This window comes from Procambarus clarkii, chromosome 73 (genome assembly GCF_040958095.1).
Source record: "Procambarus clarkii isolate CNS0578487 chromosome 73, FALCON_Pclarkii_2.0, whole genome shotgun sequence".
Lineage (NCBI taxonomy): Eukaryota > Metazoa > Arthropoda > Malacostraca > Decapoda > Cambaridae > Procambarus > Procambarus clarkii.
In genome coordinates, this window is record NC_091222.1 from 20,882,014 (window position 1) to 20,900,338 (window position 18,325).

Consider the following 18,325-nt stretch of genomic DNA (forward strand, 5'->3'; position numbering starts at 1 on the left):
ACAACCACTACTACAACAGAAACTACTCCAGCTACTAGAACAGACACTACACCAACAACCACCACAACAACAGGAACTACACCAACAACCACAGCAATAATAGGAACTGTACCAACAACCACAACAACAGGAACTGCATCATCAACCACCACAACAACAGAAACTACTCCAGCTCCCACATCGACAGGAACTACACCAACAACAACCACAACAACAGGAATTTCACAAACAACTACCTCAACAACAGCAACAACACCAACAACCACCACAACAGCCAGAACTACACCAACAACCACCACCATAACAGGAACTACATCAACAACCACTACAGCAACAAGAACCACACCAACAACTTACACGACAAATACATCAGCGACCACAACAACAGGAACTACACCAACAACTACTACAACAGGAACTACTCCACCAACCACCACCACAACAGGAACTACACCAGCGACCTCAACAACACGAACTACACCAACAATAACCACAACAGCAACTGTCCCAACAACCACTACTACAACAGAAACGACTCCAGCTACTAGAACAGCAACTACACCAACAACCATCACAACAACAGGAACTACACCAACAACCACAGCAATAATAGGAACTGTACCAACAACCACAACAGGAACTGCACCATCAACCACCACAACAACAGAAACTACTCCAGCTACCACAACGAAAGGAACTACACCAACCACAACCACAAAAACAGGAATTACACCAACAACCCCCCACAACAACAGCAAAACTTCCAACAACAATAACAACAACAGAAACTACTGAAACAACCACCACAGCAACAGGAACTACAACAACAACGATAGGAATTACCACAACAACGATAGGAATTACACCAACAACCATCACAACAACAGGAACTGCACCAATAACAACAACAGAAACTACACCAACAACCACAACAACAACAGGAACTGCACCAGTAACAACCACATCAACAGGAACTACACCAACAACAACCACAACAACAGAAACTGCACCATCAATCACTACAACAACTGGAACTGCACCAACAACAACCACAACAAAAGGAACTACACAAACAACCACTACGACAACAGAAGGAACTATACCAACAACCACTACAACAACAGAAACTACACCAACAACCACCACAAACACAAATACTACACCAACAACTAACACAACAACAGGAACTACAACTACAACAACAACAAAAGGAACGGCACCAACATCAACCGCAACATCAGGAACTTCACCACCAACCACCACAACAACAGGAACTACACCAACAACCACAACGACAACCAAAGGAACTACACCCACAACCACTACAACAACAGAATATACACAAACAACTACCACCATTACAGGAACTACACCAACAACTACTACAAATGGAACTACACCAACTACTACCACAACAGGAACTACACCAGCGAACTCATCAACACGAACTACACCAACAATCACCACAACAACAGGAACTGTACCAACAACCACTACTACAACAGAAACTACTCCAGCTACTAGAACAGACACTACACCAACAACCACCACAACAACAGGAACTACACCAACAACCACAGCAATAATAGGAAATGTACCAACAACCACAACAACAGGAACTGCATCATCAACCACCACAACAACAGAAACTACTCCAGCTCCCACAACGACAGGAACTACACCAACAATAACCACAACAACAGGAATTTAACAAACAACTACCTCAACAACAGCAACAACACCAACAACCACCACAACAGCCAGAACTACACCAACAACCACCACCATAACAGGAACTACATCAACAACCACTACAGCAACAAGAACCACACCAACAACTTACACGACAAATACATCAGCGACCACAACAACAGGAACTACACCAACAACTGCTACAACAGGAACTACTCCACCAACCACCACCACAACAGGAACTACACCAGCGACCTCAACAACACGAACTACACCAACAATAACCACAACAGCAACTGTACCAACAACCACTACTACAACAGAAACTACTCCAGCTACTAGAACAGCAACTACACCAACAACCATCACAACAACAGGAACTACACCAACAACCACAGCAATAATAGGAACTGTACCAACAACCACAACAACAGGAACTGCACCATCAACCACCACAACAACAGAAACTACTCCAGCTACCACAATGAAAGGAACTACACCAACCACAACCACAAAAACAGGAATTACACCAACAACCCCCACAACAACAGCAAAACTTCCAACAACAATAACAACAACAGAAACTACTGAAACAACCACCACAGCAACAGGAACTACAACAACAACGATAGGAATTACCACAACAACGATAGGAATTACACCAACAACCACCACAACAACAGGAACTGCACCAATACCAACAACAGAAACTACACCAACAACCACAACAACAACAGGAACTGCACCAATAACAACCACATCAACAGGAACTACACCAACAACAACAACCACAACAACAGAAACTGCACCATCAACCACTACAACAACTGGAACTGCACCAATAACCACAACAACAAGAACTTCACCAACAACCACCACAACAAAAGGAACTACACAGGCAACCACTACGACAACAGAAGGAACTATACCAACAACCACTACAACAACAGAAACTACACCAACAACCACCACAAACACAGGAACTACACCAACAACTACCACAACAACAGGAACTAAAACTACAACAACAACAAAAGGAACGGCACCAACATCAACCGCAACATAAGAACTTCACCACCAACCACCACAACAACAGGAACTACACCAACAACCACAACGACAACCAAAGGAACTACACCCACAACCACTACAACAACAGAATATACACAAACAACTACCACCATTACAGGAACTACACCAACAACTACTACAAAAGGAACTACACCAACCACTACCACAACAGCAACTACACCAGCGAACTCATCAACACGAACTACACCAACAATCACCACAACAACAGGAACTGTACCAACAACCACTACTACAACAGAAACTACTCCAGCTACTAGAACAGACACTACACCAACAACCACCACAACAACAGGAACTACACCAACAACCACAGCAATAATAGGAACTGTACCAACAACCAAAACAACAGGAACTGCATCATCAACCACCACAACAACAGAAACTGCTCCAGCTCCCACAACGACAGGAACTACACCAACAACAACCACAACAACAGGAATTTCACAAACAACTACCTCAACAACAGCAACAACACCAACAACCACCACAACAGCCAGAACTACACCAACAACCACCACCATAACAGGAACTACATCAACAACCACTACAGCAACAAGAACCACACCAACAACTTACACGACAAATACATCAGCGACCACAACAACAGGAACTACACCAACAACTACTACAACAGGAACTACTCCACCAACCACCACCACAACAGAAACTACACCAGCGACCTCAACAACACGAACTACACCAACAATAACCACAACAGCAACTGTACCAACAACCACTACTACAACAGAAACTACTCCAGCTACTAGAACAGCAACTACACCAACAACCATCACAACAACAGGAACTACACCAACAACCACAGCAATAATAGGAACTGTACCAACAACCACAACAACAGGAACTGCACCATCAACCACCACAACAACAGAAACTACTCCAGCTACCACAACGAAAGGAACTACACCAACCACAACCACAAAAACAGGAATTACACCAACAACCCCCACAACAACAGCAAAACTTCCAACAACAATAACAACAACAGAAACTACTGAAACAACCACCACAGCAACAGGAACTACAACAACAACGATAGGAATTACCACAACAACGATAGGAATTACACCAACAACCACCTCAACAACAGGAACGGCACCAATAACAACAACAGAAACTAGACCAACAACCACAACAACAACAGGAACTGCACCAATAACAACCACATCAACAGGAAATACACCCACAACAACCACAACAACAGAAACTGCACCATCAACCACTACAACAACTGGAACTGCACCAATAACCACAACAACAAGAACTTCACGAACAACCACCACAACAAAAGGAACTACACAAACAACCACTACGACAACAAAAGGAACTATACCAACAACCACTACAACAACAGAAACTACACCAACAACCACCACAAACACAGGAACTACACCAACAACTGCCACAACAACAGGAACTACAACTACAACAACAACAAAAGGAACGGCACCAACATCAACCGCAACATCAGGAACTTCACCACCAACCACCACAAAAACAGGAACTACACCAACAACCACAACGACAACCAAAGGAACTACACCCACAACCACTACAACAACAGAATATACACAAACAACTACCACCATTACAGGAACTACACCAACAACTACTACAAAAGGAACTACAGCAACCACTACCACAACAGGAACTACACCAGCGAACTCATCAACACGAACTACACCAACAATCACCACAACAACAGGAACTGTACCAACAACCACTACTACAACAGAAACTACTCCAGCTACTAGAACAGACACTACACCAACAACCACCACAACAACAGGAACTACACCAACAACCACAACAATAATAGGAACTGTACCAACAACCACAACAACAGGAACTGCATCATCAACCACCACAACAACAGAAACTACTCCAGCTCCCACAACGACAGGAACTACACCAACAACAACCACAACAACAGGAATTTCACAAACAACTACCTCAACAACAGCAACAACACCAACAACCACATCAACAGCCAGAAGTACACCAACAACCACCACCATAACAGGAACTACATCAACAACCACTACAGCAACAAGAACCACACCAACAACTTACACGACAAATACATCAGCGACCACAACAACAGGAACTACACCAACAACTACTACAACAGGAACTACTCCACCAACCACCACCACAACAGGAACTACACCAGCGACCTCAACAACACGAACTACACCAACAATAACCACAACAGCAACTGTACCAACAACCACTACTACAAAAGAAACTACTCCAGCTACTAGAACAGCAACTACACCAACAACCATCACAACAACAGGAATTACACCAACAACCACAGCAATAATAGGAACTGTACCAACAACCACAACAACAGGAACTGCACCATCAACCACCACAACAACAGAAACTACTCCAGCTACCACAACGAAAGGAACTACACCAACCACAACCACAAAAACAGGAATTACACCAACAACCCCCACAACAACAGCAAAACTTCCAACAACAATAACAACAACAGAAACTACTGAAACAACCACCACAGCAACAGGAACTACAACAACAGCGATAGGAATTACCACAACAACGATAGGAATTACACCAACAACCACCACAACAACAGGAACTGCACCAATAACAACAACAGAAACTACACCAACAACCACAACAACAACAGGAACTGCACCAATAACAACCACATCAACAGGCACTACACCAACAACAACCACAACAACAGAAACTGCACCATCAACCACTACAACAACTGGAACTGCACCAATAACCACAACAACAAGAACTTCACCAACAACCACCACAACAAAAGGAACTACACAAACAACCTCTACGACAACAGAAGGAACTATACCAACAACCACTACAACAACAGAAACTACACCAACAACCACCACAAAAACAGGAACTACACCAACAACTACCACAACAACAGGAACTACAACTACAACAACAACAAAAGGAACGGCACCAACATCAACCGCAACATCAGGAACTTCACCACCAACCACCACAACAACAGAAACTACACCAACAACCACAACGACAACCAAAGGAACTACACCCACAACCACTACAACAACAGAATATACACAAACAACTACCACCATTACAGGAACTACACCAACAACTACTACAAAAGGAACTACACCAACCACTACCACAACAGGAACTACACCAGCGAACTCATCAACACGAACTACACCAACAATCACCACAACAACAGGAACTGTACCAACAACCACTACTACAACAGAAACTACTCCAGCTACTAGAACAGACACTACACCAACAACTACCACAACAACAGGAACTACACCAACAACCACAGCAATAATAGGAACTGTACCAACAACCACAACAACAGGAACTGCATCATCAACCACCACAACAACAGAAACTACTCCAGCTCCCACAACGACAGGAACTACACCAACAACAACAACAAACACAGGGATTTCACAAACAACTACCTCAACAACAGCAACAACACCAACAACCACCACAACAGCCAGAACTACACCAACAACAACCACCATAACAGGAACTACATCAACAACCACTACAGCAACAAGAACCACACCAACAACTTGCACGACAAATACATCAGCGACCACAACAACAGGAACTACACCAACAACTACTACAACAGGAACTACTCCACCAACCACCACCACAACAGGAACTACACCAGCGACCTCAACAACACGAACTACACCAACAATAACCACAACAGCAACTGTACCAACAACCACTACTACAACAGAAACTACTCCAGCTACTAGAACAGCAACTACACCAACAACCATCACAACAACAGGAACTACACCAACAACCACAGCAATAATAGGAACTGTACCAACAACCACAACAACAGGAACTGCACCATCAACCACCACAACAACAGAAACTACTCCAGCTACCACAACGAAAGGAACTACACCAACCACATCCACAAAAACAGGAATTACACCAACAACCCCCACAACAACAGCAAAACTTCCAACAACAATAACAACAACAGAAACTACTGAAACAACCACCACAGCAACAGGAACTACAACAACAACGATAGGAATTACCACAACAACGATAGGAATTACACCAACAACCACCACAACAACAGGAACTGCACCAATAACAACAACAGAAACTACACCAACAACCACAACAACAACAGGAACTGCACCAATAACAACCATATCAACAGGCACTACACCAACAACAAACACAACAACAGAAACTGCACCATCAACCACTACAACAACTGGAACTAAACCAATAACCACAACAACAAGAACTTCACCAACAACCACCACAACAAAAGGAACAACACAAACAACCACTACGACAACAGAAGGAACTATACCAACAACCACTACAACAACAGAAACTACACCAACAACCACCACAAAAACAGGAACTACACCAACAACTACCACAACAACAGGAACAACAACTACAACAACAACAAAAGGAACGGCACCAACATCAACCGCAACATCAGGAACTTCACCACCAACCACCACAACAACAGGAACTACACCAACAACCACAACAACAACCAAAGGAACTACACCCACAACCACTACAACAACAGAATATACACAAACAACTACCACCATTACAGGAACTACACCAACAACTACTACAAAAGGAACTACACCAACCACTACCACAACAGGAACTACACCAGCGAACTCATCAACACGAACTACACCAACAATCACCACAACAACAGGAACTGTACCAACAACCACTACTACAACAGAAACTACTCCAGCTACTAGAACAGACACTACACCAACAACCACCACAACAACAGGAACTACACCAACAACCACAGCAACAATAGGAACTGTACCAACAACCACAACAACAGGAACTGCATCATCAACCACCACAACAACAGAAACTACTCCAGCTCCCACAACGACAGGAACTACACCAACAACCACCACCATAACAGGAACTACATCAACAACCACTACAGCAACAAGAACCACACCAACAACTTACACGACAAATACATCAGCGACCACAACAACAGGAACTACACCAACAACTACTACAACAGGAACTACTCCACCAACCACCACCACAACAGGAACTACACCAGCGACCTCAACAACACGAACTACACCAACAATAACCACAACAGCAACTGTCCCAACAACCACTACTACAACAGAAACGACTCCAGCTACTAGAACAGCAACTACACCAACAACCATCACAACAACAGGAACTACACCAACAACCACAGCAATAATAGGAACTGTACCAACAACCACAACAACAGGAACTGCACCATCAACCACCACAACAACAGAAACTACTCCAGCTACCACAACGAAAGGAACTACACCAACCACAACCACAAAAACAGGAATTACACCAACAACCCCCACAACAACAGCAAAACTTCCAACAACAATAACAACAACAGAAACTACTGAAACAACCACCACAGCAACAGGAACTACAACAACAACGATAGGAATTACCACAACAACGATAGGAATTACACCAACAACCACCACAACAACAGGAACTGCACCAATAACAACAACAGAAACTACACCAACAACCACAACAACAACAGGAACTGCACCAGTAACAACCACATCAACAGGAACTACACCAACAACAACCACAACAACAGAAACTGCACCATAAATCACTACAACAACTGGAACTGCACCAACAACAACCACAACAAAAGGAACTACACAAACAACCACTACGACAACAGAAGGAACTATACCAACAACCACTACAACAACAGAAACTACACCAACAACCACCACAAACACAAATACTACACCAACAACTAACACAACAACAGGAACTACAACTACAACAACAACAAAAGGAACGGCACCAACATCAACCGCAACATCAGGAACTTCACCACCAACCACCACAACAACAGGAACTACACCAACAACCACAACGACAACCAAAGGAACTACACCCACAACCACTACAACAACAGAATATACACAAACAACTACCACCATTACAGGAACTACACCAACAACTACTACAAAAGGAACTACACCAACTACTACCACAACAGGAACTACACCAGCGAACTCATCAACACGAACTACACCAACAATCACCACAACAACAGGAACTGTACCAACAACCACTACTACAACAGAAACTACTCCAGCTACTAGAACAGACACTACACCAACAACCACCACAACAACAGGAACTACACCAACAACCACAGCAATAATAGGAACTGTACCAACAACCACAACAACAGGAACTGCACCATCAACCACCACAACAACAGAAACTACTCCAGCTCCCACAACGACAGGAACTACACCAACAACAACCACAACAACAGGAATTTCACACACAACTACCTCAACAACAGCAACAACACCAACAACCACCACAACAGCCAGAACTACACCAACAACCACCACCATAACAGGAACTACATCAACAACCACTACAGCAACAAGAACCACACCAACAACTTACACGACAAATACATCAGCGACCACAACAACAGGAACTACACCAACAACTACTACAACAGGAACTACTCCACCAACCACCACCACAACAGGAACTACACCAGTGACCTCAACAACACGAACTACACCAACAATAACCACAACAACAGCAACTGTACCAACAACCACTACTACAACAGAAACTACTCCAGCTACTAGAACAGCAACTACACCAACAACCATCACAACAACAGGAACTACACCAACAACCACAGCAATAATAGGAACTGTACCAACAACCACAACAACAGGAACTGCACCATCAACCACCACAACAACAGAAACTACTCCAGCTACCACAATGAAAGGAACTACACCAACCACAACCACAAAAACAGGAATTACACCAACAACCCCCACAACAACAGCAAAACTTCCAACAACAATAACAACAACAGAAACTACTGAAACAACCACCACAGCAACAGGAACTACAACAACAACGATAGGAATTACCACAACAACGATAGGAATTACACCAACAACCACCACAACAACAGGAACTGCACCAATAACAACAACAGAAACTACACCAACAACCACAACAACAACAGGAACTGCACCAATAACAACCACATCAACAGGAACTACACCAACAACAACCACAACAACAGAAACTGCACCATCAACCACTACAACAACTGGAACTGCACCAATAACCACAACAACAAGAACTTCACCAACAACCACCACAACAAAAGGAACTACACAAAGAACCACTACGACAACAGAAGGAACTATACCAACAACCACTACAACAACAGAAACTACACCAACAACCACCAGAAACACAGGAACTACACCAACAACTACCACAACAACAGGAACTACAACTACAACAACAACAAAAGGAACGGCACCAACATCAACCGCAACATCAGGAACTTCACCATCAACCACCACAACAACAGGAACTACACCAACAACCACAACGACAACCAAAGGAACTACATCCACAACCACTACAACAACAGAATATACACAAACAACTACCACCATTACAGGAACTACACCAACAACTACTACAAAAGGAACTACACCAACCACTACCACAACAGGAACTACACCAGCGAACTCATCAACACGAACTACACCAACAATCACCACAACAACAGGAACTGTACCAACAACCACTACTACAACAGAAACTACTCCAGCTACTAGAACAGACACTACACCAACAACCACCACAACAACAGGAACTACACCAACAACCACAGCAATAATAGGAACTGTACCAACAACCACAACAACAGGAACTGCATCATCAACCACCACAACAACAGAAACTACTCCAGCTCCCACAACGACAGGAACTACACCAACAACAACCACAACAACAGGAATTTAACAAACAACTACCTCAACAACAGCAACAACACCAACAACCACCACAACAGCCAGAACTACACCAACAACCACCACCATAACAGGAACTACATCAACAACCACTACAGCAACAAGAACCACACCAACAACTTACACGACAAATACATCAGCGACCACAACAACAGGAACTACACCAACAACTACTAGAACAGGAACTACTCCACCAACCACCACCACAACAGGAACTACACCAGCGATCTCAACAACACGAACTACACCAACAATAACCACAACAGCAACTGTACCAACAACCACTACTACAACAGAAACTACTCCAGCTACTAGAACAACAACTACACCAACAACCATCACAACAACAGGAACTACACCAACAACCACAGCAATAATAGGAACTGTACCAACAACCACAACAACAGGAACTGCACCATCAACCACCACAACAACAGAAACTACTCCAGCTACCACAACGAAAGGAACTACACCAACCACAACCACAAAAAACAGGAATTACACCAACAACCCCCACAACAACAGCAAAACTTCCAACAACAATAACAACAACAGAAACTACTGAAACAACCACCACAGCAACAGGAACTACAACAACAACGATAGGAATTACCACAACAACGATAGGAATTACACCAACAACCACCACAACAACAGGAACTGCACCAATAACAACAACAGAAACTACACCAACAACCACAACAACAACAGGAACTGCACCAATAACAACCACATCAACAGGAACTACACCAACAACAACCACAACAACAGAAACTGCACCATCAACCACTACAACAACTGGAACTGCACCAATAACCACAACAACAAGAACTTCACCAACAACCACCACAACAAAAGGAACTACACAAACAACCACTACGACAACAGAAGGAACTATACCAACAACCACTACAACAACAGAAACTACACCAACAACCACCACAAACACAGGAACTACACCAACAACTACCACAACAACAGGAACTACAACTACAACAACAACAAAAGGAACGGCACCAACATCAACCGCAACATCAGGAACTTCACCACCAACCACCACAACAACAGGAACTCCACCAACAACCACAACGACAACCAAAGGAACTACACCCACAACCACTACAACAACAGAATATACACAAACAACTACCACCATTACAGGAACTACACCAACAACTACTACAAAAGGAACTACACCAACCACTACCACAATAGGAACTACACCAGCGAACTCATCAACACGAACTACACCAACAATCACCACAACAACAGGAACTGTACCAACAACCACTACTACAACAGAAACTACTCCAGCTACTAGAACAGACACTACACCAACAACCACCACAACAACAGGAACTACACCAACAACCACAGCAATAATAGGAACTGTACCAACAACCACAACAACAGGAACTGCATCATCAACCACCACAACAACAGAAACTACTCCAGCTCCCACAATGACAGGAACTACACCAACAACAACCACAACAACAGGAATTTCACAAACAACTACCTCAACAACAGCAACAACACCAACAACCACCACAACAGCCAGAACTACACCAACAACCACCACCATAACAGGAACTACATCAACAACCACTACAGCAACAAGAACCACACCAACAACTTACACGACAAATACATCAACGACCACAACAACAGGAACTACACCAACAACTACTACAACAGGAACTACTCCACCAACCACCACCACAACAGGAACTACACCAGCGACCTCAACAACACGAACTACACCAACAATAACCACAACAGCAACTGTACCAACAACCACTACTACAACAGAAAACTACTCCAGCTACTAGAACAGCAACTACACCAACAACCATCACAACAACAGGAACTACACCAACAACCACAGCAATAATAGGAACTGTACCAACAACCACAACAACAGGAACTGCACCATCAACCACCACAACAACAGAAACTACTCCAGCTACCACAACGAAAGGAACTACACCAACCACAACCACAAAAACAGGAATTACACCAACAACCCCCACAACAACAGCAAAACTTCCAACAACAATAACAACAACAAAAACTACTGAAACAACCACCACAGCAACAGGAACTACAACAACAACGATAGGAATTACCACAACAACGATAGGAATTACACCAACAACCACCACAACAACAGGAACTGCACCAATAACAACAACAGAAACTACACCAACAACCACAACAACAACAGGAACTGCACCAATAACAACCACATCAACAGGAACTACACCCACAACAACCACAACAACAGAAACTGCACCATCAACCACTACAACAACTGGAACTGCACCAATAACCACAACAACAAGAACTTCACCAACAACCACCACAACAAAAGGAACTACACAAACAACCACTACGACAACAGAAGGAACTATACCAACAACCACTACAACAACAGAAACTACACCAACAACCACCACAAACACAGGAACTACACCAACAACTGCCACAACAACAGGAACTACAACTACAACAACAACAAAAGGAACGGCACCAACATCAACCGCAACATCAGGAACTTCACCACCAACCACCACAAAAACAGGAACTACACCAACAACCACAACGACAACCAAAGGAACTACACCCACAACCACTACAACAACAGAATATACACAAACAACTACCACCATTACAGGAACTACACCAACAACTACTACAAAAGGAACTACACCAACCACTACCACAACAGGAACTACACCAGCGAACTCATCAACACGAACTACACCAACAATCACCACAACAACAGGAACTGTACCAACAACCACTACTACAACAGAAACTACTCCAGCTACTAGAACAGGCACTACACCAACAACCACCACAACAACAGGAACTACACCAACAACCACAACAATAATAGGAACTGTACCAACAACCACAACAACAGGAACTGCATCATCAACCACCACAACAACAGAAACTACTCCAGCTCCCACAACGACAGGAACTACACCAACAACAACCACAAAAACAGGAATTTCACAAACAACTACCTCAACAACAGCAACAACACCAACAACCACCACAACAGCCAGAACTACACCAACAACCACCACCATAACAGGAACTACATCAACAACCACTACAGCAACAAGAACCACACCAACAACTTACACGACAAATACATCAGCGACCACAACAACAGGAACTACACCAACAACTACTACAACAGGAACTACTCCACCAACCACCACCACAACAGGAACTACACCAGCGACCTCAACAACACGAACTACACCAACAATAACCACAACAGCAACTGTACCAACAACCACTACTACAACAGAAACTACTCCAGCTACTAGAACAGCAACTACACGAACAACCATCACAACAACAGGAACTACACCAACAACCACAGCAATAATAGGAACTGTACCAACAACCACAACAACAGGAACTGCACCATCAACCACCACAACAACAGAAACTACTCCAGCTACCACAACAAAAGGAACTACACCAACCACAACCACAAAAACAGGAATTACACCAACAACCCCCACAACAACAGCAAAACTTCCAACAACAATAACAACAACAGAAACTACTGAAACAACCACCACAGCAACAGGAACTACAACAACAACGATAGGAATTACCACAACAACGATAGGAATTACACCAACAACCACCACAACAACAGGAACTGCACCAATAACAACAACAGAAACTACACCAACAACCACAACAACAACAGGAACTGCACCAATAACAACCACATCAACAGGAACTACACCAACAACAACCACAACAACAGAAACTGCACCATCAACCACTACAACAACTGGAACTGCACCAATAACCACAACAACAAGAACTTCACCAACAACCACCACAACAATAGGAACTACACAAACAACCACTACGACAACAGAAGGAACTATACCAACAACCACTACAAAAACAGAAACTACACCAACAACCACCACAAACACAGGAACTACACCAACAACTACCACAACAACAGGAACTACAACTACAACAACAACAAAAGGAACGGCACCAACATCAACCGCAACATCAGGAACTTCACCACCAACCACCACAACAACAGGAACTCCACCAACAACCACAACGACAACCAAAGGAACTACACCCACAACCACTACAACAACAGAATATACACAAACAACTACCACCATTACAGGAACTACACCAACAACTACTACAAAAGGAACTACACCAACCACTACCACAATAGGAACTACACCATCGAACTCATCAACACGAACTACACCAACAATCACCACAACAACAGGAACTGTACCAACAACCACTCCTACAACAGAAACTACTCCAGCTACTAGAACAGGCACTACACCAACAACCACCACAACAACAGGAACTACACCAACAACCACAACAATAATAGGAACTGTACCAACAACCACAACAACAGGAACTGCATCATCAACCACCACAACAACAGAAACTACTCCAGCTCCCACAACGACAGGAACTACACCAACAACAACCACAAAAACAGGAATTTCACAAACAACTACCTCAACAACAGCAACAACACCAACAACCACCACAACAGCCAGAACTACACTAACAACCACCACCATAACAGGAACTACATCAACAACCACTACAGCAACAAGAACCACACCAACAACTTACACGACAAATACATCAGCGACCACAACAACAGGAACTACACCAACAACAACTACAACAGGAACTACTCCACCAACCACCACCACAACAGGAACTACACCAGCGACCTCAACAACACGAACTACACCAACAATAACCACAACAGCAACTGTACCAACAACCACTACTACAACAGAAACTACTCCAGCTACTAGAACAGCAACTACACCAACAACCATCACAACAACAGGAACTACACCAACAACCACAGCAATAATAGGAACTGTACCAACAACCACAACAACAGGAACTGCACCATCAGCCACAACAACAACAGAAACTACTCCAGCTACCACAACGAAAGGAACTACACCAACCACAACCACAAAAACAGGGAATTACATCAACAACCCCCACAACAACAGCAAAACTTCCAACAACAATAACAACAACAGAAACTACTGAAACAACCACACAGCAACAGGAACTACAACTACAACGATAGGAATTACCACAACAACGATAGGAATTACACCAACAACCACCACAACAACAGGAACTGCACCAATAACAACAACAGAAACTACACCAACAACCACAACAACAACAGGAACTGCACCAATAACACCACATCAACAGGAACTACACCAACAACAACCACAACACAGAAACTGCACCATCAACCACTACAAACAACTGGAACTGCACCAATAACCACAACAACAAGAACTTCACCAACAACCACCACAACAAAAGGAACTACACAAACAACCACTACGACAACAGAAGAAACTATACCAACAACCACTACAACAACAGAAAACTACACCAACAACCACCAGAAACACAGGAACTACACCAACAACTGCCACAACAACAGGAACTACAACTACAACAACAACAAAGGAACGGCACCAATATCAACCGCAACATCAGGAACTTCACCACCAACCACCACAACAACAGGAACTACACCAACAACCACAACGACAACCAAAGGAACTACACCCACAACCACTACAACAACAGAATATACACAAACAACTACCACCATTACAGGAACTACACCAACAACTACTACAAAAGGAACTACACCAACCACTACCACAACAGGAACTACACCAGCGAACTCATCAACACGAACTACACCAACAATCAACACAACAACAGGAACTGTACCAACAACCACTACTACAGCCGAAACTACTCCAGCTACTAGAACAGGCACTACACCAACAACCACCACAACAACAGGAACTACACCAACAACCACAACAATAATAGGAACTGTACCAACAACCACAACAACAGGAACTGCATCATCAACCACCACAACAACAGAAACTACTCCAGCTCCCACAACGACAGGAACTACACCAACAACAACCACAAAAACAGGAATTTCACAAACAACTACCTCAACAACAGCAACAACACCAACAACCACCACAACAGCCAGAACTACACCAACAACCACCACCATAACAGAACTACATCAACAACCACTACAGCAACAAGAACCACACCAACAACTTACACGACAAATACATCAGCGACCACAACAACAGGAACTACACCAACAACAACTACAACAGGAACCTACTCCACCAACCACCACCACAGCAGGAACTACACCAGCGACCTCAACAACACGAACTACACCAACAATAACCACAACAGCAACTGTACCAACAACCACTACTACAACAGAAACTACTCCAGCTACTAGAACAGCAACTACACCAACAACCATCACAACAACAGGAACTACACCAACAACCACAGCAATAATAGGAACTGTACCAACAACCACACAACAGGAACTGCACCATCAGCCACAACAACAACAGAAACTACTCCAGCTACCACAACGAAAGGAACTACACCAACCACAACCACAAAACAGGAATTACACCAACAACCCCCACAACAACAGCAAAACTTCCACAACAATAACAACAACAGAAACTACTGAAACAACCACCACAGCAACAGGAACTACAACTACAACGATAGGAATTACCACAACAACGATAGGAATTACACCAACAACCACCACAACAACAGGAACTGCACCAATAACAACAACAGAAACTACACCAACAACCACAACAACAACAGGAACTGCACCAATAACAACCACATCAACAGGAACTACACCAACAACAACCACAACAACAGAAACTGCACCATCAACCACTACAACAATTGGAAACTGCACCAATAACCACAACAACAAGAACTTCACCAACAACCACCACAACAAAAGGAACTACACAAACAACCACTACGACAAGAGAAGAAACTATACCAACAACCACTACAACAACAGAAACTACACCAACAACCACAGAAACACAGGAACTACACCAACAACTGCCACAACAACAGGAACTACAACTACAACAACAACAAAAGGAACGGCACCAATATCAACCGCAACATCAGGAACTTCACCACCAACCACCACAACAACAGGAACTACACCAACAACCACAACGACAACCAAAGGAACTACACCCACAACCACTACAACAACAGAATATACACAAACAACTACCACCATTACAGGAACTACACCAACAACTACTACAAAAGGAACTACACCAACCACTACCACAACAGGAACTCACCAGCGAACTCATCAACACGAACTACACCAACAATCACCACAACAACAGGAACTGTACCAAACAACCACAACTACAACAGAAACTACTCCAGCTACTAGAACAGACACTACACCAACAACACCACAACAACAGGAACTACACCAACAACCACAGCAATAATAGGAACTGTACCAACAACCACAACAACAGGAACTGCATCATCAACCCCACAACAACAGAAACTACTCCAGCTCCCACAAACGACAGGAACTACACCAACAACAACCACAAAACAGGAATTTCACAAACAACTACCTCAACAACAGCAAACAACCAACAACCACCACAACGCCAGAACTACACCAACAA

At 43.4% G+C, this 18,325-nt stretch overlaps 1 protein-coding gene across 1 annotated transcript in view; it reads left to right on the plus strand.

Moving 5' to 3' along the window:
• The first annotated feature begins 1,388 nt into the window (after positions 1–1,388).
• Positions 1,389–18,325, plus strand: part of LOC138356632 (integumentary mucin C.1-like) — a 58,226-nt gene continuing 41,289 nt past the window's right edge. Inside the window, exons 1-2 of the mRNA XM_069312822.1 lie at positions 1,389–1,429; positions 4,227–5,111. Of these exons, the coding sequence (XP_069168923.1) occupies positions 1,389–1,429; positions 4,227–5,111 (926 nt within the window). The remainder of the gene's footprint in view (positions 1,430–4,226; positions 5,112–18,325) is intronic.